The sequence below is a fragment of the Salmo salar genome, chromosome 28 (genome assembly GCF_965601325.2).
Source record: "Salmo salar chromosome 28, fSalSal1, whole genome shotgun sequence".
Classification (NCBI taxonomy): Eukaryota; Metazoa; Chordata; class Actinopteri; order Salmoniformes; family Salmonidae; genus Salmo; species Salmo salar.
The window spans coordinates 9,045,715-9,073,132 of NC_138318.1; the positions used below are offsets into that span (position 1 = coordinate 9,045,715).

The window sequence follows — 27,418 nt, forward strand, 5'->3', positions numbered from 1 at the left end:
CAATGACACTGTCATAGATGGATGACAAGGACCTATGTGAGCAGTGACCTCTGTCTCACCCTGGCCATGCTGATCATCTGCTGCTCCGAGTCCTTCTGGATGATTGCTTTCTTCACCACCGTGGATAGAATGAAGGGGAACTGGCAGAATGTAAACCTGCGGATGGGGAAGAACAGGTAGGAACGGGGATGTGTGGTTTTCACAATTTATCATACAGAAAGAATGTTTTGGTTTAATCAGGGATTGTGTTCTCTTGGTGTTTGATACTCATTGGAGATCGTATCAGAGCTGAATGTTATGATATGTCTGGGTTTCACTGTAAATGAAATATACACAACATGACTGAAAGTATGTGGACACCTGCTCGTCGAACATGTCATTCCAAAATCATGGGTATTAATATGGAGTTGGTCCCCCTTTTGCTGCAATAACAGCCTCCACTCTTCTGGGAAGGAAGTTCACTAGATGTTGGTACATTGCTGCGGGGATCGGCTTCCATTCAGTCACAAGAGCATTAGTGAGGTCGGGCACTGATGTTGGGCAATTAGGCCTGGCTCACAGTCAGCTCTCCAATTCATCCCAAAGGTGTTCAACAGGGTTGAGGTCAGGGCTCTGTGCAAGCCAATCAAGTTCTTCTACACCGATCTCGACAAACTATTTCTGTATGGACCTCGCTTTGTGCACGGGGTAATTGCCATGCAGAAACAGGAAAGGGCCTTCCCCAAACTGTTGCCACAAAGTTGGAAGCACAGAATCGTCTAGAATGTCATTGTATGTTGTAGCGTTAAGATTTCCCTCCACTGGAACTAAGAGGCCAAGCCCGAACCATGAAAAACCACCCCAGACCATTATTCCTCCTCCACCAAACTTTACAGTTGGCAGTATGCATTTGGGTAGGTAGCATTCTCCTGGAATCTGCCAAACCTAGATTAGTCCATCGTACTGCCAGATGGTGAATTGTGATTCCTCACTCTAGAGAACACATTTCCACTGCGTTCTGAGTCCAATGGCAGCGAGCTTTACTCCACTCCAGCCGACGCTTGGCATTCCGCATGGTGATCTTAGGCTTGTGTAAGGACAGATTTTTACGCCTTACTTTCTTCAGCACTCTGCGGTCCAATTCTGTGAGCTTGTGTGGCCTACCACTTCGCAGCTGAGCCATTGTTGCTGCTAGTTGTTTCCACTTCACAATAACAGCACTTACAGTTGACCGGGGCAAATCTAGCAGGGCAGAAATTTGACGAACTGACTTGTTGGAAAGGTGGTATCCTATGACGGTGCCACGTTGAAAGTCACTGAACTCTTCAGTAAGGCCATTCTACTGCCAATGTTTACTATGGAGATTGCATGGCTGTGTGCTCGATTTCATACTTCTGTCAGAAACGGGTGTTAGTGAAATAGCCAAATCCACTAATTTGAAGGGGTGTCCACATACTTTTGTATATATATGTCACGAATCCCACCGAAGGTGGCTCCCCTGCCTGCTCGGGCGGCGCTCGGCGGTCGTCGTCACCGACCTACTAGCCGCCACTGATCCTTTTTTTCCTTTTCGTTTGGTTTGTCTTATTGTTTGCACCTGTTCCTCATTTGTCTTTAGATTTTGGTTATTTAAGCCTGGTTAGCCCCCCAGTGTTGTGCGGGATTATTTTAGCGTCAGGTTGTGTTTTTGCATTGGATGTGCTGGCGATTTACGACTGTGATATTGTAGGCTGGCTGTGCACCTGTTTTGGGCACTTGGCATTTTTTCCACGCCGTTTGTGTTGGCGTTGTTCGTGTTGTGTTTTTGATTAAAATAAACACACAGTTCCGTACCTCTGCTCTCTGCGCCTGACTCCTACCACCACTCCTAGCAATCGTCTGACAGAATCCCGCACCAGCTATGGAGTCAGCAGGAGCAGCCTCCCCTCCTCTCCCATCGATGGAGGAACGGGTCCTTCACCATACCACCATCCTCCACCGAATCGGCTCAGCGATGGAGCAGATGATGGAGAGGATGGACCGATGGGAGAGGAGTGGCCTCCCTACCGCATCCCCAGCACCAACTCCCCCTCCACCATCTACCCCTCCACCGACGTCCGGACCCGGAGCCCTACGCCTGGCTCTCCCCAGGGAGTACGATGGAGCGGCGGCTGGGTGCCAGGGGTTCCTGCTACAGTTGGATTTGTACCTGGCTACTGTTCATCCAGCTCCCTCGGGAGAGGAGAGCGTAAGCGTCCTCGTCTCCTGCTTAACGGGACGTGCCCTGGAGTGGGCCAACGCAGTGTGGTACGGCCCAGACTCGGCAAGGGATCACTACCCTGAGTTCACCCGCCGGTTCCGGGCCGTGTTCTACCACCCAGCAGAAGGCCGGGCGGCGGGTGAACGGCTGTTCCACCTGCGTCAGGAGACGAGGAGGGCACAGGACTTTGCTCTGGAGTTCCGGACCTTGGCTGCTGGAGCGGGGTGGAACGACAGGGCCCTGATGGACCACTATCGGTGTAGCCTCCGGGAGGACGTCCGCCGTGAGCTAGCCTGTCGGGACACTACCCTGTCACTAGACGAACTAATCGACATGTCCATTCGTCTTAACAATCTGCTGGCTGCGCGCGGGCGTCCAGACGGGGCCCTGTTGGTTCCACCTCCAGGTCCTCCAGCTCCTATACCTATGGAGCTAGGGGGGGCCGCGTCCAGGGGAACCGGAGGAGGAGGCTCCCCTTGTATCCAGTGTGGTCGGAGAGGACACACTACCGACCGGTGCTGGGGGAGCTCCTCTGGGAATCGGGATGGCAGGCGGAGCACTCCTCGTCCATCTCAGGTGAGTAAGCACCAACCTCACCCAGAGCTCCCTGTTGGTCACATGTTCGTTTTAGTAACTTTCCCCTTGTTTTCTCCCTCTTTCCAGCATAAGGCGCTAGTCGATTCAGGCGCAGCTGGAAACTTTATGGATCGTGGGCTCGCATTTAGGCTAGGGATTCCCCTGGTGTCGTTGGACCAACCTTTCCCCGTGCACTCCTTAGATAGCAGACCATTAGGGTCAGGACTGGTCAGGGAGGCCACGGTGCCACTGGACATGGTAACGCAGGGGGATCATGGGGAACGGATTAGTCTCTTCCTCATTGATTCTCCTGCGTTTCCGGTGGTGCTGGGGATTCCCTGGCTGGCCAATCACAATCCCAATATTTCGTGGAGACAGGGGGCTCTCAGAGGGTGGTCAGAGGAGTGCTCAGGCAGGTGTAAGGGAGTTTCCATCGGTGCGACGACGGTGGAGAGTCCAGACCAGGTTTCCACTGTGCGCATTCTCTCAGAATATGCCGATTTGGCTATCGCCTTCTGTAAAAAGAGGGCGACCCGATTACCACCTCATCGAAGAGGGGATTGCGTGATAAATCTCCAGGTAAACGCTGCACTTCCCAGGAGTCACGTGTACCCATTGTCACAGGAGGAGACGTTGGCTATGGAGACATATGTCACGGAATCTCTGAGACAGGGGTATATTCGGCCCTCCATGTCACCCGTCTCCTCGAGTTTCTTTTTCGTGAAGAAAAAGGATGGAGGGTTGCGTCCGTGCATTGATTATCGAGGTCTAAATTCCATCACAGTAGGGTTCAGTTACCCACTACCTCTCATCGCTACGGCGGTGGAATCATTTCACGGCGCGCGTTTTTTCACGAAACTGGACCTCAGGCGCGCGTACAATCTGGTGCGTATCCGGGGAGGAGACGAGTGGAAAACCGCATTCAGTACCACATCGGGCCACTATGAGTACCTCGTCATGCCGTACGGGTTAAAGAATGCTCCAGCCGTCTTTCAATCCTTTGTTGACGAGATTCTCAGGGACCTGCACGGACAGGGGGTGGTGGTGTATATTGACGACATCCTGATTTATTCCGCCACCCGCGCCGCGCATGTCTCCCTGGTGCGCAAGGTGCTTGGGCGACTGCTGGAGAATGACCTGTACGTCAAGGCTGAGAAATGTGAGTTTTTCAAACGAGCCGTTTCCTTACTGGGGTATCGCATTTCCACCTCGGGGGTGGTGATGGAGGATGACCGCGTTAAAGCCGTACGTAATTGGTCGACTCCGACCACGGTAAAGGAGGTGCAGCGGTTTTTAGGGTTTGCCAATTACTACCGGAGGTTTATCCGGGGCTTTGGTCAAGTTGCTGCTCCCATTACCTCACTGCTGAAGGGGGGTCCGGCGCGCTTGCGCTGGTCAGCAGAGGCGAACAGAGCGTTCAGTCGCCTGAAGGAGCTGTTTACCGTCGCTCCAGTGCTGGCTCATCCGGATCCCTCTTTGGCATTCATAGTGGAGGTGGACGCGTCCGAGACTGGGGTGGGGGCCGTGCTATCACAGCGCTCGGGCACGCCACCCAAACTCCGCCTGTGCGCTTTCTTCTCTAGGAAGCTAGGGCCGGCGGAGCAGAACTATGACGTGGGGGACAGGGAGTTGTAAGCTGTGGTCAAGGCTCTGAAGGTGTGGAGACATTGGCTTGAGGGGGCAAAGCACCCTTTCCTCATCTGGACTGACCACCGTAATCTCGAGTACATCCGGGCAGCTAGGAGACTGAATCCGCGTCAGGCCAGGTGGGCCATGTTCTTTACCCGTTTCCGGTTCACGATCTCTTATCGGCCAGGTTCACTGAACACGAAGGCCGACGCACTGTCCCGCCTATATGACACCGAGGAGAGGGCCATCGATCCAGCTCCCATTCTTCCGGCGTCGTGTTTGGTAGCTCCGGTGGTATGGGAGTTGGACGCGGAGATCGAGCGGGCGTTACGGTCGGAACCTGCACCATCGCAGTGTCCGGCAGGTGTTCAGTACGTACCGCTTGGTTTCCGTGATCGATTGATTCGATGGGCCCATAATCTCCCCTCTTCGGGTCACCCTGGGATCGAGAGGACAGTGCGGAACCTGAGGGGGAAGTACTGGTGGCCCACCTTGGGTAAGGACGTGCGGTTTTATGTTTCCTCCTGCTCGGTGTGCGCTCAGAGCAAGGCTCCTCGACACCTGCCTAGAGGGAAATTACACCCCCTTCCCGTTCCACAGCGGCCGTGGTCACACTTGTCAGTGGACTTCCTCACTGACCTTCCCGTATCGCAGGGGAACACCACTATCCTGGTCGTTGTGGATCGGTTCTCGAAGTCCTGTCGTCTCATCCCGTTGCCCGGTCTCCCTGCGGCTCTGCAGACTGCGGAGGCCCTGTTTACCCATGTCTTCCGGCACTATGGGGTGCCCGAGGACATCGTTTCTGATCGGGGTCCCCAGTTCACGTCCAGAGTTTGGAGGGCGTTCATGGAACGGTTGGGGGTCTCGGTCAGCCTGACCTCGGGTTTCCACCCCGAGAGTAATGGGCAGGTGGAGAGGGTGAACCAAGAGGTGGGTAGGTTTCTAAGGACATATTGCCAGGACCGGCCCAGAGAATGGGCGAGATACGTGCCATGGGCAGAAATAGCCCAAAATTCTCTACGGCACTCATCAACCAACATGTCACCGTTCCAGTGCGTGTTGGGCTACCAGCCGGTCCTGGCTCCATGGCACCAGAGCCAGACCGAGGCTCCTGCGGTGGAGGATTGGGTGCAGCGCTCGAAGGACACCTGGAGAGCCGTCCAAGACGCACTTACAAAGGCGAGTGGACGGCAGAAGAAGAGCGCTGACCAGCACCGCAGTGAGACCCCTGTGTTTGCACCAGGGGATCGAGTCTGGCTCTCGGCTAGAAACCTGCCCCTCCGCTTGCCCTGCCGGAAGCTGGGCCCGCAGTGTGTAGGGCCGTTTAAAGTCCTGAGGAGGATAAACGAGGTGTGTTACCGGTTACAACTTCCATCTTACTACCGTATTAACCCCTCGTTTCATGTGTCTCTCCTCAGGCCGGTGGTGGCTGGTCCCATGCAGGAAGGTGAGGTGCCGGAGGTTCCTCCCCCCCCGCTGGACATTGGGGGTCCCCGGCGTATAAAATACGCGCCATTCTGGACTCCAGACTTCGGGGGGGGGGGGGCCTACAGTACCTCGTCGACTGGGAGGGGTACGGCGCGGAGGAGAGGTGCTGGGTACCCAGGAGGGACATTTTGGACCCCCCACTACTGAGGGAGTTCCACCGCCTTCATGGGTATCGCCCTGCGCCTCGTCCTCCGGGTCACACTCGAGGTCGGTGGCGGCGCGCTGCGGGAGCCGCGCGTCATGAGGGGGGTACTGTCACGAATCCCACCGAAGGTGGCTCCCCTGCCTGCTCGGGCGGCGCTCGGCGGTCGTCGTCACCGACCTACTAGCCGCCGCTGATCCTTTTTTCCTTTTCGTTTGGTTTGTCTTATTGTTTGCACCTGTTCCTCATTTGTCTTTAGATTTCGGTTATTTAAGCCTGGTTAGCCCGCCCAGTGTTGTGCGGGATTATTTTAGCGTCAGGTTGTGTTTTTGCATTGGATGTGCTGGCGATTTACGACTGTGATATTGTAGGCTGGCTGTGCACCTGTTTTGGGCACTTGGCATTTTTTCCACGCCGTTTGTGTTGGCGTTGTTCGTGTTGTGTTTTTGATTAAAATAAACACACAGTTCCGTACCTCTGCTCTCTGCGCCTGACTCCTACCACCACTCCTAGCAATCGTCTGACAATATAGTGTATCTGATGTTGCAATCTGATATCATAAACAATAAATATGTTGTTATAAAGCTGAAAGCTGGCACAAGAGGGAGTTCCATTTATTTACAGGGAAACACAGGTATCATAACAACAAGGATTGTGGGCAGAATTGAACAGTATAGGTCAACATAAGTTTTGCTCTGATATTGGCCTGCCTCACCTGGTAGAGTTTCCATGTGTCTGCCATGTGTGATAATCCTCCATGAAGTCAGTGTGGTCCAGTGTGAGATTGTAGAAGTCAACAAAGGGCATGATGGGAGTGCAAGAAATGCTATTGGCTGCATCTACAATGAAGTAAACGTAGAAAAATAAAAATGTATTAAAGTCTCTTGGAGACAGATGTTTGCTTGAACCTTGACACCTCTGAACTTCTCCTGACCCTCAAACTATGTGTACCTAAGACAAATATGGATAGGAGATCCAGACATACAGTGCATTCGAAAAGTATTCAGACCGCTTGGCTTTATCCACATTTTGTTCCGCTACAGCCTTATCCTAAAATGTTTTAAATGGTTGTTTTTTTCACATCAATCTACACACAATACACCGCAATAACAAAGCAAAAACTGTTTTTTAGACATTTTAGCACATTTATTAAAAATAAAAAACAGAAATATCACATTTACATAAGTATTTAGACCCTTTACTCAGTATTTTGGTGGAGCACCTCTGGCAGCGATTACAACCTCGAGTTTTCTTGGATATGACCCTACAAGCTTGGCACACCTGTATTTGGGGAGTTTCTCCCATTCTTCTCTGTAGATCTTCTCAAGCACTGCCAGGTTGGATGGGGAGCGTAGCTGCACAGCTATTTTAAGGTCTCTCCAGAGATGTTCGATCGGGTTCAAGTCCGGGCTCTGGGTGGGCCACTCAAGGACATACAGCATCCCGAAGCCACTCCAGTGTTGTCTTGTCTGTGTGCTTAGGGCCGTTGTCCTGTTGGAAAGTGAACCTTCGCCCCAGTCTGAGGTTCTGAGTGCTCTGGAGCAGGTTTTCATCAAGGATCTCTCTGTACTTTGCTCCATTCATCTTTCCCTCTATCCTGACTAGTCTCCCAGCATGATGCTGCCACCACCATGCTTCACCATAGGGATGTTGCCAGGTTTCCTCCAGATGTGACGCTTGGCATTCAGGCCAAAGAGTTCAATCTTGGTTTCATCAGACCAGAGAACCTTGTTTCTCATGGTTCGAGAGTCCTTTAGGTGCATTTTGGCAAACTCCAAGCTGGCTGTCATGTGCCTTTTACTGAGGTGTGGCTTCCGTCTGGCCACTCTACTATAAAGGCCTGATTGGTGGTGTCACTTCATGACAATAGAAAGCTGTTATTTTCTATGGTAAAGGAGGTAAGGGCGTGACAGTTTTTTTTTTCTCGTTTAGTTTTTCTATGTTGTTATGTTCTAGTTTTGTATTTCTAGGCAGCCCCCAAAAATGTTTTGGGGGGGGGGCACACGGGGAGATTGGCAGAGTCAGGGTGGAGACCTGAGCCAACTCCCCGTGCTTACCGTGGGGAGCGAGTGACGAAGCAAGCACCGTGTTATGCGGTGATGCGCACTGTGTCGCCAGTGCGCATTCGCAGCCCAGTGCGTCCTGTGCCAGTGCCCCGCGTTTGCCGGGCGAAAGTAAGCATCCAGCAAGGACGGGTTGTGCCAGCTCTACGCTCGAGACCTCCAGTGCGCCTCCACAGCCCAGGATATCCTGTGCCTGCCACACGTACCCGGCCTCCAGTGAGTCTATCCAGCCTGGTACGCCCTGTGCCTGCTCCTTGCACTTGCCCTGAGGTACGTGTCACCAGTCTGGCGCCACCTGTGCCAGCCCCACGCATCAGGCCTCCAGTGCGCCTGCCCAGTCTGGGGAGTCCTGTTCCTGCTTCCTGCACTCGCCCTGAGGTGCGTGTTACCAGTATGGCCCCACCTGTGCCAGCCCCACGCATCAGGCCTTCAGTGCGCATTCCCAGTCTAGAGCTTCCAGAGACAGTTCCCAGTCCAGAGCTTCCGGTGACAATTCCCAGTCCAGAGCTTCCGGCGACAATTCCCAGTCCAGAGCTTCTGGCGACAGTTCCCAGTCCAGAGCTTCCGGCGACAGTTCCCAATCCAGAGCTTCCAGCGACAGTGCCCAGTCCAGAGCTTCCGGCGACGTTTTACAGTCCGGAACCTCCTGAGACGGCCCACAGTCCGGAACCTCCTGAGACGGCCCACAGTCCGGAACCTCCTGAGACGGCCCACAGTCCGGAACCTCCTGAGACGGCCCACAGTCCGGAACCTCTTGAGACGGCCCACAGTCCGGAACCTCTTGAGACGGCCCACAGTCCGGAACCTCTTGAGACGGCCCACAGTCCGGAACCTCCTGAGAAGGCCCGCAGTCCAGAGTCTCCAGCGGCGGTCCGCAGTCCAGAACCTCCAGCGGCGGTCCACAGTCCAGAACCTCCAGCGGCGGTCCGCAGTCCAGAGTCTCCAGCGGCAGTCCGCAGTCCAGAACCTCCAGCGGCGGTCCGCAGTCCAGAGTCTCCAGCGGCGGTCCGCAGTCCAGAACCTCCAGCGGCGGTCTGCAGTCCAGAACCTCCAGCAGCAGTATGCAGTCCAGAACCTCCAGCGGCAGTATGCTGTCCAGAACCTCCGGTGATGATCCACGGTCTGGGTCCTTCGGCGACGATCCAGGGTCCGGTGACACAAAAGCGGAGGGATCAGCGGGCGGAGCGGGGGTTATGCCCCGAACCGGAGCCGCCTCCTCTGCTGGAGGATCCGCGGGATGAGAAGGTTCTGCGTACTGCACCAGAGCCGCCATACACATTAGTCACCCTCCCTAACCCCCCCCCCCCCCCCTTTACTTTTCTTTTTTTTTAGGTGCGTTTGGAGTCCGCACCTTTGGGGGGGGTACTGTCACATCCTGACCAAAGAAAGCTGTTATTTTCTATGGTAGAGGAGGTCAGGGCATGACAGGTTTTTTTTCTAGTTTAGTTTTTCTATGTTGTTATGTTCTAGTTTTGTATTTCTATGTTGGGTTTTTGTTTGGGATAATCTCCAATTAAAGGCAGCTGGTCATCGTTGTCTCTAATTGGAGATCATATTTAAGTAGGTGTTTTTCCCACCTGGGTTTGTGGAAGATTGATTTGGAGTACGTGTATGTTAACTCTTCGTCACGGTTTGTTGTTTTTGTTCAGTCAGTTTATTTTGTATGTATTGCATAGTTTCACAGTGAAAATAAAATGTGGAACGACACACACGCTGCACTTTGGTCCGCTCCTTCCTACGACAACCGTGACAGGTGGAGTACTGCAGAGATGGTTGTTCTTCTGGAAAGTTCTCCCACCTCCACAGGAACTCTGGAGCTCTGTCAGGGTGACCATCGGGTCCTTGGTCACCTCCCTGACCAAGGCCCTTCTTCCCTGATTGCCCAGTTTGGCCAAGCGGCCAGCTCTCGGTAGAGTCTTGGTGGTTCCAAACTTCTTCCATTTAAGAATGATGGAGGCCACTGTGTTCTTGGGGACCTTCGATGCTGCAGAAATATTTTGGTACCCTTCCCCAGATCTGTGCCTCGACACAATCCTGTCTCGGAGCTCTACGGACAATTCCTTCGACCTCATGGCACCTGAGCTCAATTTCGAGTCTCATAGCAAAGGGTCTGAATAGTTATGTAAATAAGGTATTTCTGTGTTTTATTTTTAATACATTCGCAAAAATGTCTTAAAAACCTGTTTTCGCTTTGTCATTATGGGGTATTGTGTGTAGATTGATGAGGGGAAAAAATGATTTAATACATTTTGGAATAAGGCTGTAATGTAACAAAATGTGGAAAAGGTCAAGGGGTCTGAATACTTTCCGAATGCACTGTATATGGACAGGAGAATTCAATGTCTGTAGAATGTGTAGTTCAATCCATTACCACCCCCCGTTACCTCCCTGTGGGAGTGGATATAGAAGACGTCCTACTCACTGAGGAGGGAGAGGACCTTGGTGGCGGAGGGGATCCACCAGTAGCACTTGGCCATGGGGGGCAGCTCCTCAGGCTTGGCTGGGAACAAACGGGTGGAGATGAAGAAGTGGAGCCGCTCCACAAGCTGTTTGAATCGCTTCTGGGACAGCCTGGGAGTTAGATAATCATCATAAAAAATCGAGGCATTATCATGATCACCATCATCATCAGAATGATATAATGGAAAACACTGAGTACACGACAAGGAATAGATTTTAACTGTCAAAATAGATGGTCTTTGTTTGGAAGCTACAGTTTGACTGCTCAATCCCTACCAACTGTTACTAAAGCAATTTCGAAAAACATATTTTTAACGTAATTGATTTAACTTTCCTGGATAAAGACTAACAACAACGGTTTCTTTCTTGTTCACTTTGTGGATAACAAACTATAACAACTATACTGGCTTGAAAAAGCATGGGACTGCATAACACAGAGGAACAATTCAGACTCTTACTTCTTAAACCAGTGCATCAGGAAATTGTGGTCTGCTTCACCCAGCGCGGCTATTTGCCTCAGTAAGTGTGCATAGATGACATATGTGGCTGGGCTGGTGCACTGCGGATTCTGCAACAAAGAGGAGCTTTTTCAGCAGTGGCAGTGCATTTCAAAAAGGAAATATAGCTTTTCATTTGGAGCAGCAGCATAAGAAGTCTGGCTTTTAATATAGACTGACATTACAGAGCAAACCAGACTTTTCCACTCCAAACATGACCTCATCCGTTCCCTTGGCAGAGAGAGAGAGAGAGAGAGAGAGAGAGAGAGAGAGACAGAGAGAGAGAGAGAGAGCGAGAGACAGAGAGAGAGAGAGAGAGAGAGAGAGAGAGAGAGAGAGAGAGAGAGAGAGAGAAATACCACTGGTATTACCAGGGGCTGACTGACATCAACCAAGTCAGACAGACACGTCTACTAAGGCTGCTTCCCAAATGGGGCCCTGGTCAAAAGTAGTGCACTATATAGGAAATAGGGTGCCAATTGGGAAACAAACCCAATAATTGCCTCGTGCCTTTCAATTTCACAGGATCCGCCACCGAATTATTGGTCAGAGAGCCTATCAACAGCCCAAAGACAAACGTATGTCATCATACACTACATTTGGATGAAAGAGAGAACTGTAGTGGCTCAATAGCCACAAAAATGTGATGGTAAGAAAGGGATAGAAGACGTGCTTTTTAATTTACTGCCCCATAAACCCCATCAAACATCTGAAACAATCATAAAAACTATGAATGGGATAGAAACCAGAAGTCTCCAACCAAAGTCTCACTTTTTAGCAGACAGAAATCCTTCCAGTTCTATTCAGCCATTTCCCAGTCTGCCCCCCAAGTCTTTACCAGACTCTGTGTCTAATGGTCGTGTCCATATTTGGCCAGTGCCAAGCCTGCCTCTAGTCTGTTGCTCATGTGTGAAGTAAACACTCTGCTCTCATTATATCCAGAGCCTGACTGAGACTAACTGCCTGGGCTATGACTGGAGTCAATGGGCCATGTGGCGAGGTAGCAGATCAAGAGTTTCCTGTGTTTCTGATGCACCTTTAGACTGACGGCTGCTGTGTTTAACATACTGAGGCCCCAAAACAAAAAGAGATTTTGTAAGATGGCTGTGGAGCACAGGCGTGCGTGTGCTTAACGCGTCCATTTGCGTGCAGAAACTGTCCCACTTCTAATGAGGAAATTGCCGTTGTTACTGGAAAGTACACCCTGTTCTCTTGTTACGTAATGAAATGGTTTGCTATATATAGCGTGGAATTAAGTATCAGCGGTCAAAAGAGCTACTTGGCCAAATCTGTATGTAATTTCTACCAGCAGTGTGTACATGTAGGTAATGCATGAGGTTACCTGAACTAGAATGAAATACGCTCTCAGGTCATCCTTCGTCCGTCGACTGCAAAACAAAGCAGACAATATGAAGTTAATTTAAATTCTCATCCAGTACGTAACATTTGCATTAATATTCAAGTCACAAAGTATAGAGCTTTATTATGTAGATAGGAATTGTTTGATTTGAGTGAGAAATATAAGAGCACTGTATGAGAGTGCCACTCACCCCTTCCATTCTCTTAACAAGCTGTTAATGATCCCCTTGAGCACTGCTCTCTGGGTATCAGGAGGCTGTTGAATCAATGTTGGATCAACGTTAGCGAAAGGTTTTCATTTCAGCAATGAACATGGCTATTCGTTGCTCTATCATTCTACATACCGTGAGCAATAACGCGTCATAGACAGCATTGACGAATTTGGTATTGATTCCTGAGTCTTCAATCGTGTTGAACGGAGCGTTTGCTTCTTTCTGAAAAGAGAAATGAAGAACACGTTTAGATTAGGACTAACACATGAGCTAGTTAAGTCGACTATCACATGTGCTAAGCATTTACCCAACTGTTCATTGCCATATATGATCATACGCTTTCTTATAGGTTCTGCTCTCATGATTAATACTCTCTATGGAAACCACACACATGTGCTCTTTTTTTTTTAACAACCTTCTGAATGACTTCATTCATTCATTTACAGACTCAAAAACAACTCTCCAAATTCCCCTTTTCCTGGCTCGCAGAAAGACTCTATTCACCGACTTTAAACACCAAAACAATGGTCACCTTTTATTTGCATTGATCAGGCATATTTCAAAATGATCACTGTTGCTTTAGCAGTTTTACCATCGTATTTATCCATTCAAATGAATTGATATAGTGTAATAAGTCATTTAAAAACATGCTGTGTAACTAGCACTGGCTTGACTGACGATACAAATATGGAACCGCAGGATTGGATATGGCACACACATGGGGATCACCCACCTTAAAGGCAGCATTCAGTTCCAAAAAGGAGTCGAATGTGGTCAAGTAGAAATCATGGACGTGTTTCCACTCGCCGGAGACCGCTGCCCTCTCAATGTCCTCCCTAGTGAAAGTTAGATGAATATGAACAGATGTTTCTGTTTGAGTATAATATTGATGATGATGATGACACAGGTGTGTGTGTGTGTGTGTGTGTGTGTGTGTGTGGTGTGTGTGTGTGTGTGTGTGTGTGTGTGTGTGTGTGTGTGTGTGTGTGTGTGTGTGAGTGTGTGTGTGTGCGTGCGTGCGTGCGTGCGTGCGTGTGCGTGTGTGTGCTTACTGAAACTCTTTGGCTGTCTTGGTGCGAATGGGGATGACAGGATCGGAGGCAAAGCGAGCCCTGACCTCAGGAGGCAGAATGTCAATGGTGATGCGATGTTGATGCTTTTGTCTGACATCAGGACAGATGGGGGGAAGATCTCTACCTGCAGGGGGAATAACAACACATGTAACCACATATAAAAACACACAAATAATCACACACAAATATATCATCCTAGAAAATGATTTTTACATCAAACAATTCCTAACTAAAATGAAGGCGGTAATTCATACGATCAACTCTACTTACTGGCAATGAGAGCCCAGGTACCAGAGTATAAGGTGTATAGGACAGGTACTCTAATCCGCAATATTATAGTTTAACTATCTCAGTTAACTGTTATATGACAAGATGGACAGGCTTGCAACCTTGGACTTTGTGAGCCATCAGATGAAACCTGCATAAAACATTTTTTTGCATGGGTCAATGAACTCTCCATACTTACAAGTATAAGTGACAACAACATATTAACATCTTGTATTTTGAAAACACAACAGTAGTGCTCATTTTACCCAGAACAAGTTCTCCCTCTATAGGATGAGCAGCTCTGAATGGCCCTTTGTCTCCCTCATCTGCATCAATCAATGATCCTCAAGTCTCTTTGATCTCAAGAATATGAAGCCATGACAACACATCTGCCTGGTGTATTGTTCATTATTTCAAAGCAGCCTGTTTGGGTCACTTTGAAATTGAAACAAGATTTTATTTTGTGAGCGCTGTGAAAATAATTTCCTTGTAAACATCTGTGATATTTCTAAGTCTCAATGTGTTCCTCTTGAACACTTTGTTCATACTCAGCCAAGGTGCAGTCTATCCCAGGACAGTACTGTTTATCAATTAGAGATGATTGATGCCACAGACAATATCTGGTCATCAAATCAGCTTTGTTAGACACTCTGTACCTGAAGGTAAGAACATCAAAAATGTGTTAGGTAGCCATACTGATAGCTCATGTTGGATATGCTATTAGGATCAAACTGGAGTAAGTTCTTCATGTCTGCACTTTGATATTGGTTCACCATGAGCTTCACAATCTCAAGACGGACTCTTGAATGAAGTAATGTGTTCATTAGGGTTACCATGACGGGACCTACCATGCCGTATGCCAGGAAGGATAAACTGGGAGGAGAGGCTGTGGCTACCAGCCTCCTTTTTGTGGTTTGAGATGAAATTGAGGGACGGATATGGCAGCTTTGGTCCACGATCAGTACCCTATGACAAAAAAAAACAGAATTCATATTACAGACATTATGGAGTCTTGGATGTCCAAAAATTGACATTAAGTCCTGGATGTAATCATAATTCTAATAGTATAGATGAGAACTATGACAGCATAGAATACTGTTCATTCACAGCAAGTACAGCAGCACTTAGGCTACAGAAATAAAAGTGTGATACATAAACAAAATGTACAGTATAATATGTGGGCTTTGTTTTACTGATAATGTGTTGGGGAGTAATGATGTACATGTAGTTCTACTAGTAATGTAACAACATTTTGCAGTAGCTTGGTGGTAGTTCAACTAAATTCAAATCTTGATAGTGTTTCAGTAGTTAACTATTTATTTTTGCAATGTAATGCTGTAGCTGACTACTGGAACTACACACAAGTTGTTTTTAAATGGAAAGAAAATATTGCCTAATTGATCTTCTTTTTCGACATCAGACCTGGCTAATTCTCACTTGAAACTTAATAAGCTAAATTACACATTCTGTTAACTCCAGGGTGATCTGTTCGTGCAATTTGATATGATCATTTTTCACGAAGTAGTTTAGATGCAGTGAACTACTTTTTCATAGTGCTACATCTGCATTGCTTGCTGTTTGGGGTTTTAGGCTGGGTTTCTGTATAGCACTTTGTGACATCGGCTGATGTAAAAAGGGCTTTATAAATACATATGATTGATTGATAGTAACTTGAATTAAGTAAACTATATTTTAAGGATAGCTTTGGTATTTGAATTTGTATTTATTATGGATCCCCATTAGCTGGTGCCAAGGCAGCAGCTTCTCTTCCTGGGGTTCAGCAAAATTAAGGCAGTTATACAATTGTAAAAACATTCACACACTGTGTACCTTCCGGCCCCATATTCCCCCACTACCACATAACGTTATCTACAATAAAAAATCCATGCGTATGTGTGTATAGTATGTATATTATCGCGTCTGTATGCATGTTTCTGTGCCTATGTTTGTGTTGCTTCACAAGTCCCCGCTGTTCCATATGGTATATTTGTATCTGTTTTTTTAAATCTAATTTTACTGCTTGGTATAAGTTTAACTTCTTTCAGTGTATAGTAATTGGTAGCTTGGTGAACTATATTTTCTGAGTAGCTTCCCCAACACTGCTTATTAGCACTCATTACTCACAGAGCTGCGATGCTGTTTTATAGCATAATAGGGTTAGGAAGAGCTGTCCAAAAGGTTCCACCCTCAGCTTTAACGTTAACACATTTCCCCAAAAGGACAAGCTCTGAGATCATTGAAATGCGTTAGTACGTTACTATTATGCATTGGAAAAACTCATTTTTCTAAATCTAAACCTTTTTCTAAACTTTTTATTGTATTTTATTTTTACATTATGACTTCATTTGTATGACATTTTTACTTTTTACTTTTTATTTGATGTCTTTGTTAATTGAACATGAAAATATTTCTTTGTCATATTTAAATAAATTAAAAACATTTTTTTTTTTTTTAAATCATACTCACAGAGGAGGAAGGATTTGAAATTGGAGGGAGTCTATCTCTTTCCCTTTCCCCCTGGTGCAGTTGTGTGTTGTTTTCTCTCATAATGTTGAGTAGCATTTCTTCATCCGTTGAAGTCTGGTTTAGGTCGCAGTCACATAGCTTTTTTTCTTCTTTTTTTTCTTAACTAAAACAAGTTAAAAGAAATCACAGTACCCGCATACACAGTACCCGCATACACGGTACCCGCAGGAACAAAACATTCGATCTGAAACGAAGTAACGGTTCAGGACCTGAAAGGCTCTCTCGTCTTCATGGTAAACAGGTGAGCTCGCGCAAAGTTGGCAAAGCGCGCAGAGACTGATGCTGTTTGTCAAAGTAAACAGGCGCGAGCGTCTGCATCCGATCGTGTCGCCGAAGTCTATTTTAGGTGCTAGGTGAGCATAAATGACACATTTTCCACCTAACTGGATGTATCGTCTGTGTTTGCAGCGCAGCTGTACATATGCGCCATGTTGTTTAAGAGGAGGTTCATAGTTACGAGCTTGGATACCATGGATGTCCTTACGTAAGTGCGCGGGTTTGCTGTGTGCACTGCCCAGTAGTGCTGACTGATTTACTTCTCCCATGCAGGGTCTGTTTAGACTTCGAGGAAACGGCTCGAGCGATTAATGTATCACTATGTACAGTAGGCTACAGATAGACTACATTTGAGTTTCTCTATAGGTCTATTCAAGGAATCCAAGTGATACGATATAGACTAGGTTTACTACCCTGCCCTACTGCCCTACTTTATAAACTCAACACGTTATTATAACTGTGTTATTACACGTGATGACTTGACCTTGCTTTTGCCTTTTCTAATCATAATACAGTACTACAAAGTTGCTTGTGAACATAGACACTTTCAGCATCTCAGCAGGCTACTGGTAAGTTTCACTGGTAAGATAACTAGAGCAGAGGAGCCTTCTCCACCCTTTACCACAACTCTGTCATTAGTGCCAACGCAAACTTCAGATGAGCGCCAGGCGCATCATGAGCATGAACTAAGCTTTAAATAATCTGGCAGATGAGTAATGAGGAGGATAATTACAGCCTCTTCATCACTGTAGATTGGGGTGATTGTTGCTGAAGCAAACAAATTGCTGTTATGTTATGGAACCTCTCGCTGAAAGAGTGGGATCCTCACAGCTTCAATCACCGGGCACTGAGTCAGAGTCCTGTATGCTATAGCTATTCCCCTATCCACATGTTCGAGCCACAAGTTTGAGATGATTGTGGAGTGTTTCCCAACACAGCCAGAGTGGGGCCAGAGCCTGAATACAACCACTGGACTAGTGATCAGCACCACTCGGTGGTGAAGATCATGGACACTGGACAAAGCAATCAACTGCTGCTATCTGATGAGGACTATGCCAGAAGAATATTGATTACATTACTGGTGCAAATTGCACTAGATTTTCCACACAGAGGCCAATTTGATTTACTATATGATTTTTGGGGGCTATCGTTTATTTTTCTCTTTGGGATGCCAAATGACAAAATAGTGGAAGAGACAGAAATGTGTTTATAATTCCTAATGAAGATAGTTGATCAGCCAAATAACATATCACAAATGTACAGAATACAATCGCACAGTAGTGCCACATGCCACACATGCTATGGTGTAAGTGTCTGACTCAGCCAGTAGGTGGTAGAAGCGATCTGTTTTCAAATCGTTCCAGGCCTATTGTGTTTGAACTAGGGTATTTTTCTATGTTGCAGTGCTATACATTACCTCATTCTATTCATTGAACGGTTCTTCTGTAAGGACGACAAGGTCAGCAGAACCGTCACATCTTGTTTCTCCTCTCACTGTATTTGGTTTCATGGATGGCTTTGTATTTAGATCTGACTCCTCCAGATGTACCTTCTCACTGTAAGAGCTCCACAGGCAGGGAAATGCAATCATTGTCCAGCAAAGAGATTGATAATTCACTCTCAGTTGACCCCCCCCTGCTGAAATACAGAAGGGAACATCTGGCTGTTCTTCCATAACATTACACATGGAACTGCAAGACCAGATGTCCATCTGTGAAATCTAGGAAATAAATCTATGAAATCTATGATGTCACTCAGCCATTACAAAGAAAGGAGTCATTGTTTGAATACTAGGTAAAAGACATAAGCTCACTTTATCCATCTTATCCAATTGTTGTCAAATGTCATCATTTGCGGTGAATAACACACATGCTTCAGGTTACAATAACTGTTATATAATCATTACAATCACATCTAATATTTTAAGCTTATAATGGTTTTTGCATATTTATTCAAGCAAACCTACACCGAGGCAGACTCACACATCAGTAATAAAGAGGTGATAACATATTGCATGTTCCTCGTAAAGATGTGAATCACACATGGTGTTCCCGCGTGCCTCGACTGATACGTAAACATACCTAAGTGATGTTCAGGCAGCTTCTGTAAACTGTACAGAGTGCTCCATGTGTGCACCTATCCCCGTTCCACCCCGACCAATACACATTACTGCCCACCTGTCGGTATCCAGTAAGTCAGACAGACATTTCCAACCGTAACATGACCGTGCGTGTACACAGCCAAGACCCTTGGTGCTCGCTGGCGCTGCTGCTCTGGCCCCATGCAGAGGAACATGGCTCGGATGACACTGTCACCGTTTTCTCAGCGGAATACAAATCCCTGTGGAATGACACTTGACTGTCACCATGACTTAAGCCTATCTGTAGGGTCCTAACACGGTACTTTACGGTTTGATATGTTTATGGCCTCAGATTACCATGTTTTAAAACCTTGGCTATTAGGTAGTCAGACCCTGAAACTGGATCATTACATTTTAATTAACAAGACAGGCTTTACTGGTGCTTTCCACAGACACCCGAGAGGTGGTGACTGGAGGGCCATGTTAGGGAGCATACTTTTGTTTAGAGCCTGTTTTAATGAGGCTAAATGCGCATGCCGCCATTGACTATGGACTAAGTCAGCATGTCCTGTGATTTTCTTGGCAGAGCTGGAATTTTAATGAAGTCTTAGCAGCAGCATTGACGAGGTTGGCTTTTGTGAGGCGCTGACTATTCAGAGTCAATGTGGGAAAGACGCCTGCAACTCAACACAAGCCACACTAAGACTGGTCATCTGAAGCACTGTCAATCTGTATTCCCTAAACTTCTGCATACTGTACACACTTTACGAGGTGTACAGGAAATATGACAACTCATATTAGTGACAACACCAAAGAAACTTCAATGTGGTTGAATGGTTTTACCATTACTTCTGCCCTGAGTCGTTGAGTTGATCTGAGACTGGACTGAAATCCACATCGGGGAAGGAATGTGCTATCAATGCACAAAAGTCAAACCAATTTCCAGGACAAAGAAAATAGAGCATGTTCAAATGTCAACATAGCTTTTGTTCTCCACATTCCAAATAAGCATTTTCAAGCCTCCTCTCTCACTCCCACCAAGGCCCTTATAGTTTCAGGAAACAGCAGAGGGAGCACCCCCCTATTCACAGAACTGACTCCTGCAGATGTATCTTCTCATTGTAAGAGCTCCATAGGCAGGGAAATGCAATTATTGTCCAGCCAAGAGATTGGCTAAAAAGATCATCAAGGACAACAACTACCCATGCCACTGCCTGTTCATCAGGTGCATCAAAGCTGGGACCGAGAGACTGAAAAACAGCTTCTATCGCAAGGCCATCAGACTGTTAAATAGCAATCAAATCGAATTGTATTAGTCACATGCGCCGAATACAACAGGTGTAGACCTTACAGTGAAATGCTTACTCACGAGCCCCTAACCAACAATAAATATGGATAAGAATAAGAAATAAAAGTAACAAGTAAGAGCAGCAGTAAAATAACAATAGCAAGACTATATACAGGGGGTACCAGTACAGAGTCAAAGTGCGGGGGCACAGGTTAGTTGAAGTCTGGGTAGTCATTTGATTAGGTGTTCAGGAGTCTAATGGCTTGGGGGTAGAAGCTGTTTAGAAGCCTCTTGGACCTAGACTTGGCGCTCCAGTACCACTTGCCATGTGGTAGCAGAGAGAACAGTCTATGACGAGCAAGGCTGGAGTCTTTGACAATTTTTTGGGCCTTCCTCTGACACCACCTGGTATAAATGTCCTGGATGGCAGGAAGCTTGGACCCAGTGATGTACTGGGCCATTCACACTACCCTCTGTAGTGCCTGCGGTCGGAGGCCGAGCAGTTGCCATACCAGGCAGTGATGCAACCTGTCTGGATGCTCTCGATGGTGCAGCTGTAGAACCTTTTGAGGATCTGAGGACCCATGCCAAATGTTTTCAGTCTCCTGAAGGGGAAAGGGTGTTGTCGTGCCCTCTTCACGACTATCTTGGTGTGCTTGGACCATGTTAGTTTGTTGGTGATGTGGACACCAAGGAACTTGAAGCTCTCAACCTGCTCCACTGCAGCCCTGTCGATGAGAATGGGGGCGAGCTCAGTCCACTTTTTCCTGTAGTCCACAATCATCTCCTTTGTCTTGATCACGTTGAGGGAGAGGTTGTTGTCCTGGCAACACACGGCCAGGTCACTGACCTCCTCCCTATAGGCTGTCTCGTCGTTGTCGGTGATCAGGCCAACCACTGTTGTGTCATTGGCAAACTTAATGATGGTGTTGGAATCGGGCCTGGATGTGCGGTCATGAGTGAACAGGGAGTACAAGAGTGGACTGAGCACGCACCCCTGAGGGGCCCCTGTGTTGAGGATCAGCGTGGCGGATGTGTTGTTACCTACCCTTACCACTTGTGGGCAGCCCGTCAGAAAATCCAGGATTCAGTTGCAGAGGGAGGTGTTTCAGTGTTATTTGCCTTGAAGCAAGCATAGAAGTAGTTTAGCTTGTCTGGTAGGCTCCTGTCACTGGGCAGCTCTCGGGTGTACTTCCCTTTGTAGTCTGTAATGGTTTGCAAGACCTGCCACATCCGACGAGCATCAGAGCCGGTGTAGTATGATTCAATCTTAGTCCTGTATTGATGCTTTGCCTGTTTGATGGTTCGTCGGAGGGCATAGCAGGATTTTGTATAAGCTTCCGGGTTAGAGTCCCACTCCTTGAAAGCGGCAGCTCTGGCCTTTAGCTCAGTGCAGATGTTGCCTGCGATCCATGGCTTCTGGTTGGGGTATATAAGTACGGTCACTGTGGGGACGACATTATCGATGCACTTATTGATGAAGCCAATGACTGATGTGGCATGTGGAATCCCGGAACATATTCCAGTCTGTGCTAGCAAAACAGTCCTGTAGCTTAGCATCTGCTTCATCTTACCACTTTTTTATTGGTCTAGTCACTGGTGCTTCCTGCTTTCATTTTTGCTTGTAGGCAGGAATGAGGAGGATAGAATTATGGTCAGATTTGCCAAATGGAGGGCAAGAGAGAGCTGTGTATGCCTCTCTGTGTGTGGAGTCCAGAGTTTTTTTCCCTCTGGTTGCACATTTAACATGCTGATAGAAATGAGGTAAAACGATTTTAAGTTTCCCTGCATTAAAGTCCCCGGCTACAAGGAGTGCTGCCTCTGGGTGAGCGTTTACTTCTTTGCTTATGGCGGAATACAGCTCATTCAGTGCTGTCTTAGTCCCAGCCTCTGACTGTGGTGGTATGTAAACAGCTACGAAAAATACAGATGAAAACTCTCTAGGTAGATAGTGTGGTCTACAGCTTATCATGAGATACCTCAGGCGAGCAATAGCTCGAGACTTCCTTAGATAGTGTGCACCAGCTGTTATTTACAAAAATACATAGTCTGCCGCCCCTTGTCTTACCAGACGCCGCTGTTCTTTCCTGCTGGTACAGCGTATAACCAGACAGCTGTATGTTGATAGTGTCATCGTTCAGCCACGACTTCGTGAAGCATAAGATATTACAGTATTGTCCCGTTGGTAGTTTAATCTTGCGCATAGGTCATCGATTTTATTCTCCAAAGATTGCACGTTTGCTAGCAGAATGGAAGGAAGTGGGGTTTATTCGATCACCTACGAATTCTCAGAAGGCAGCCCGCCCTCTGACCCCCTTTTCTCCGCCTCCTCTTCACGCAAATCACGGGTATCTGGACCTGTTCCCGTGAAAGCAGTATATCGTTTGCGTCGGGCTCGTCAGACTAGTTAAAGGAAAAAAAAGGATTCTGCCAGTTCGTGGTAAGTAATCGCAGTTCTGATGTCCAGAAGTTTTTTTTCGGTCATAAGAGACGGTAGCGGCAACAATATGTACAAAATAAGTAAAAAATAAGTTACAAACAACGCAAATAAACGAACAGAAAAACACAATCGGTTGGGGACACGTAAAATATCTGCCTTTTTCTCGGGCGCCATTTTATTGGCTGCTGCCCTGTATACTGTACATAGACTTGAAATCACTGGCCACTTTAATAATGGAACACTAGTCACTTTAATAATGTTTACATATTTTGCATTACTCATCTCATATGTATATACTGTATTCTATTATATTCTACTGTATTTTAGTCTATGCCGCTTCGACATTGCTTGTTCAAATATTTATATATTCTTAATTCCATTCCTTTACTTTAGATTTGTGTGTATTGTGTGTATTGTTGTGAAATTGTTAGATATTACTTGTTAGATATTACTGCACTGTTGGAGCTAGAAACACAAGCATTTCGCTACACCCACAATAACATCTGATAAACATGTGTATGTGACCAATACAATTTGATTTGATTTGAGTTTATAAATAACTTATCATGTCCAAAAATGGGGAACTGAAGCTGGATGTGTAGTCTCATAGCAACAGGAAGTCTGTTTATCGCAGATTATCATTTCCTGTGTTAATATGAGTCTGTTGTTTGAATAGTGCATGAAAGTCTTGAAGGCAAAATTGATTTGAACAGTGTTTACTGTAACTATGGCAAGGGGTTTAACAAAAATGTGGACGCACCAGGAAAAACTCTGGGTCATAGTTTTAGAAACAGAGTGTTTCCTGTAGGGTTAGGACCTGACCTGACGTTACATAACCATAGCTACTGTAAAACACAATAAAGGATATGGATATGCATATCAAGTTCAATTCTGATAGGTGAGCTGTCTATGATTAGTTATTATAGGGATACCAGAAAGTAATTGAAAGGTATCACTTCTTCGGCTTGGTTTGAGTGCCTCTCTGTCCTGCTTTCTATCCCTACTCACATCCTTGATGCTTAGCAACGGCTGTGGAACATCACATGATGTATGAATCATTCTCTTCGCCTCCAAGAGGTGTGTGGTAATCTCCACCTGCATTTGGCAGCTCTATGTTTCAACATAATTGTCTGTGTTATATTAACTCTGTGCTGTACTCTCTATGCTGTTTCCCTAACAGTACAGAGAGGTACCACTCTAACTACTGTACTTCTGGTACATTTGATCAATATGGTCTAGCTTTTGCCAGCCTGTAGTTGTATCTGTTCTGTATCCATTACTTAAAGCAAAAAAATATGGGAACATGTCTACTGAACCTGTGCATGGGGCACATTGATCCAAATCACCTGATTTCACATACCATTAACATGACACATAATAGTCACAGTGTCACTCACGCGCCACCAGTGTTAATAATGGGAAGGATCAACTTTACAGGCTGACCCGGCGGGGAATATTGTCACCATATCGGACAGTACATGTATATCTGTCACTAGCATCCTCTCCGGTGGTGGTCATGCCCTTTGGCGTGTTGTACCAGGTCTTCCAGGCTGAAGGTCTAACCAAGTTTTAAAGTACCGCCCTCTTCAATAGGCTACATTTTGGGAGTTGTTCCCAAACAGTGAGTGATGTCATGGCTGAGCGTGGATGGCTTTGAAAGAAATGACCTTCTGAGACTAAGCGATGCTGGCTGAATGCTAATTTTAGCCCTCCCGGCTGGGATGCCATCATGGTTTCATAATGAGATCTATTCGTCTGAATTCGCCCTGAAGGTTTTGCTGATTTACAGTTGCAGTAGTCAGGTGACTTAGCACCGGATTCTTAGGCTAATGATAATATTTTCAAAGGTTCAGCTCATAATTGGAAAGAGTGATTGCCTACAGCCTTAACTACAAGGCTATCCGATTATCAGCTATTTGACGTAATCAATTACTTTTTGATTTCAGCACACCCTTACACACCCTTGTGTGGATGGCTTACTTTCTAAGGCTTTTACTAGGTCTGACTTAGGATGGGAAACCGCACATAAATTTGTGAAATTAAAGAGAGTGTGTGTGTGTGTCTGTCCATCCGTGTGTGTCTGTGTGAGCGTGTGTGTGTGTGTGCGGTGTGTGTGTGTGTGTGTGTGTGTGTGTGTGTGTGTGTGGTGTGTGTGTGTGTGTGTGTGTGTGTGTGTGTGTGTGTGTGTGTGTGTGCGGTGAGGGCCCAGGCACAAAGCTTTTATTTTCCTTGGCTGGCTCTCACACCACTGAGAGCAGCTGAAAGGGAGGCAGAACAGAACTCTTTGACCAGTGGTATGGCCCGGACCCAATGCCTTCATTTATGCCCTTTCCGTTTTTCTGCCTTGTTCCTGAACAAAGGGTGATTGAGACAAAGTTTCACAGACTGGCTTCAATCCTGTTAGTTACAATAGTATGAAGAGTGAAAGGGCACAAGCACATTTTTTTTTCTATAATGGATTTTACTTGGACTTCCCACTAATATTACAGCCCAGCACATTAAAGTGAAGGACAAATGATGACCCCTACATTATATTTGAAAAAAGGATCATCACAATTGAACTGTTGTCTTCAGCACTGTGGGAATAGATGGGGACTACAATGCACAGCCTCCACTTGCAATTAATGCTACACACAAAATAATTCTGGGCTAAAAACAACACAATTTGGGTACTTTGGTAACCCAGCGCCAGGTAAATATTGGACAGAACACAAGCTGGGTTATTTTGACCCAGCCAGTTTTTTTAACGATCAGTTGGATTAACACAGCAGCTGGGTCTTAATTAATGTAATCCATTGGTTATTTTCAGGAGGTGTGGCCTATTAGGGGCGTGGCTTTCATATAATAATTTCTGGCCACCCGTAACAATAAATATAATTTTTGTTCATCATGTTAAGAATGTACACTGCAGATTTCAATTTTCCTTGAATATTTTTGCACAATACACTTTCTAATATAAAATTGATAACATAATAATTTACATGTCCCAAAATCGAGATACCATGTTGGGATATGTATTATTTACATATCCCAACATTGGGATATGCATAGGCTCTTGAGGAACTCATACTCTTGGGTAAGCCTCATCAAAGCTTCAATAGTGTCAGTATTCAATGTTAACATGTGATAACAATACAATACAACACAATACAATACAATACAACAGAATGACATTTACTCTCACGGGTGGCCAAAAATAACTATCTGCAAGCCATGCCCCTACTAAGCCACATCTCCAGTCTTCTGACATGACCCGCTGGGTCATATCTCAATAACCCAGCATCATTAACCCAGCAGTTTTCAAAGAAAACAACCCAACTAAGTGACCCAACACCTGCAACCCAGAAGATGGGTCAACCAAACAACCCAGCATTTTTTTGAGTGTAGGCATCATAACCTACATCATGATCTATAACAAGTAGTCAAGACTTCTCCACCTCTCAGTCTCTGGAAGGCATATACAGTCTTACACCCCATGATATCAATCTGTTCTCCCTGTAGTGAAAGAGCACATCTGTCCGGTGTATATGACAATCACACACACACACACACACACACTCTATGTTTCAGCGGAATACTATATAAAGATCTGTTAACTTTAGAGGGAGTCCTAGCTTGAGTTGCATCTTGAGTTGCTGCTGAAACGCGCCATTGCAGTAAATTGTTGAGAGGGGACTTAACCACCAAACAGACAAAATACCTGTGCAGGACAGAACGTTATGTTCTTGTCAACCTGCAATGCATCCATCAACACTGAGTGTATAAATCATTAGAAACACCTTCCTAATATTGAGTTCCACCCCCTTTTGCCATCAGAACAGCTTCAATTCGATTCTACAAGGTGTCGAAAGTGTTCAACAGGGATGCTGGCCCATGTTGACTCCAATGCTTTCCACAGTTGTGTCAAGTTGTCTGAATGTCCTTTAGGTAGTGGACCATTCTTTGTACACACGGAAAACTGTTGAGCATGAAAAACCCAGCAGCGTTGCAGTTCTTGTGTCACGACTTCCGCCGAAGTCGGTCCCTCTCCATGTTCGGGCGGTGTTCGGCGTTCGACGTCACCGACCTTCTAGCCATCACTGATCCATTTTTCATTTTCCATTGGTTTTGTCTTGTCTTCCTTCACACCAGGTTCCAATCCCATCAATTACATGTTGTGTATTTAACCCTCTGTTTCCCCGCATGTCCTTATCAGAGATTGTTTATTGTAAGTGTTTGTGTACGTCTGTACTGGTGTGCGTCGGGTTATGTTACCCATTGATTTTTATTATTATGTTTTCCGGTGGGTTTTTTGTAATAAACTGCGCCGTTGGAAACACAGTTATTTCTCTCCTGCGTCTGACTTCTCTGCCGCCAGTTAAACACCCCTTACATCTTGACACACTCAAACCGGTGCGCCTGGTACCTACTACCATACCCCGTTCAAAGGCACTTCATCTTTTGTCTTGCCAATTCACCATCTGAATGGCACACATACACAATCCATGTCTCAATTATCTCGAGGCTTAAAAATCCTTCTTTAACCTGTCTCCTCCCCTTCATCTGATTGAATTGGATTTAACAAGTGACATCAATAAGGGATCATAGCTTTCACCTCAAGTCACCTGGTCTGAATCCTAGTTGGCATTTCACCATGGTGACATTTCCTGTAGACGATCCCATGGGACCAATTTGAAGAACGAAACTGTTAATTTGAGATTACATTAAATCCTGAGATATTAAACAGCTGATAGTTTTATTACTTAAATAGGATAGAGGCCTCTGTTATAACTATTATAACACGACACCTTTCTCACCTCCCCACTCTGTTTAAAAGTTTCCCAA

General features: G+C 46.3%; 1 protein-coding gene across 3 annotated transcripts in view; it reads right to left on the minus strand.

Moving 5' to 3' along the window:
• hecd2 (Probable E3 ubiquitin-protein ligase HECTD2) overlaps window positions 1-17,010 on the minus strand; it is a 43,993-nt gene extending 26,983 nt beyond the window's left edge. Inside the window, exons 1-11 of one of the 3 annotated variants that reach the window (XM_014178907.3) lie at window positions 16,451-17,010; window positions 14,833-14,950; window positions 13,697-13,841; window positions 13,378-13,480; window positions 12,777-12,866; window positions 12,624-12,688; window positions 12,416-12,461; window positions 11,035-11,144; window positions 10,539-10,687; window positions 6,769-6,892; window positions 60-156 (exon numbers count right to left, since the gene is read on the minus strand). In XM_014178907.3, coding sequence (XP_014034382.1) covers window positions 60-156; window positions 6,769-6,892; window positions 10,539-10,687; window positions 11,035-11,144; window positions 12,416-12,461; window positions 12,624-12,688; window positions 12,777-12,866; window positions 13,378-13,480; window positions 13,697-13,841; window positions 14,833-14,950; window positions 16,451-16,546 — 1,143 coding nt within the window. In that variant the 5' untranslated portion in view covers window positions 16,547-17,010. Of the gene's footprint in view, window positions 1-59; window positions 157-6,768; window positions 6,893-10,538; window positions 10,688-11,034; window positions 11,145-12,415; window positions 12,462-12,623; window positions 12,689-12,776; window positions 12,867-13,377; window positions 13,481-13,696; window positions 13,842-14,828; window positions 14,951-16,450 lie in introns of all 3 variants that reach the window. The other 2 variants (XM_082970351.1, NM_001165382.1) reach the window with 2 other exon arrangements.
• Window positions 17,011-27,418: the final 10,408 nt, after the last annotated feature.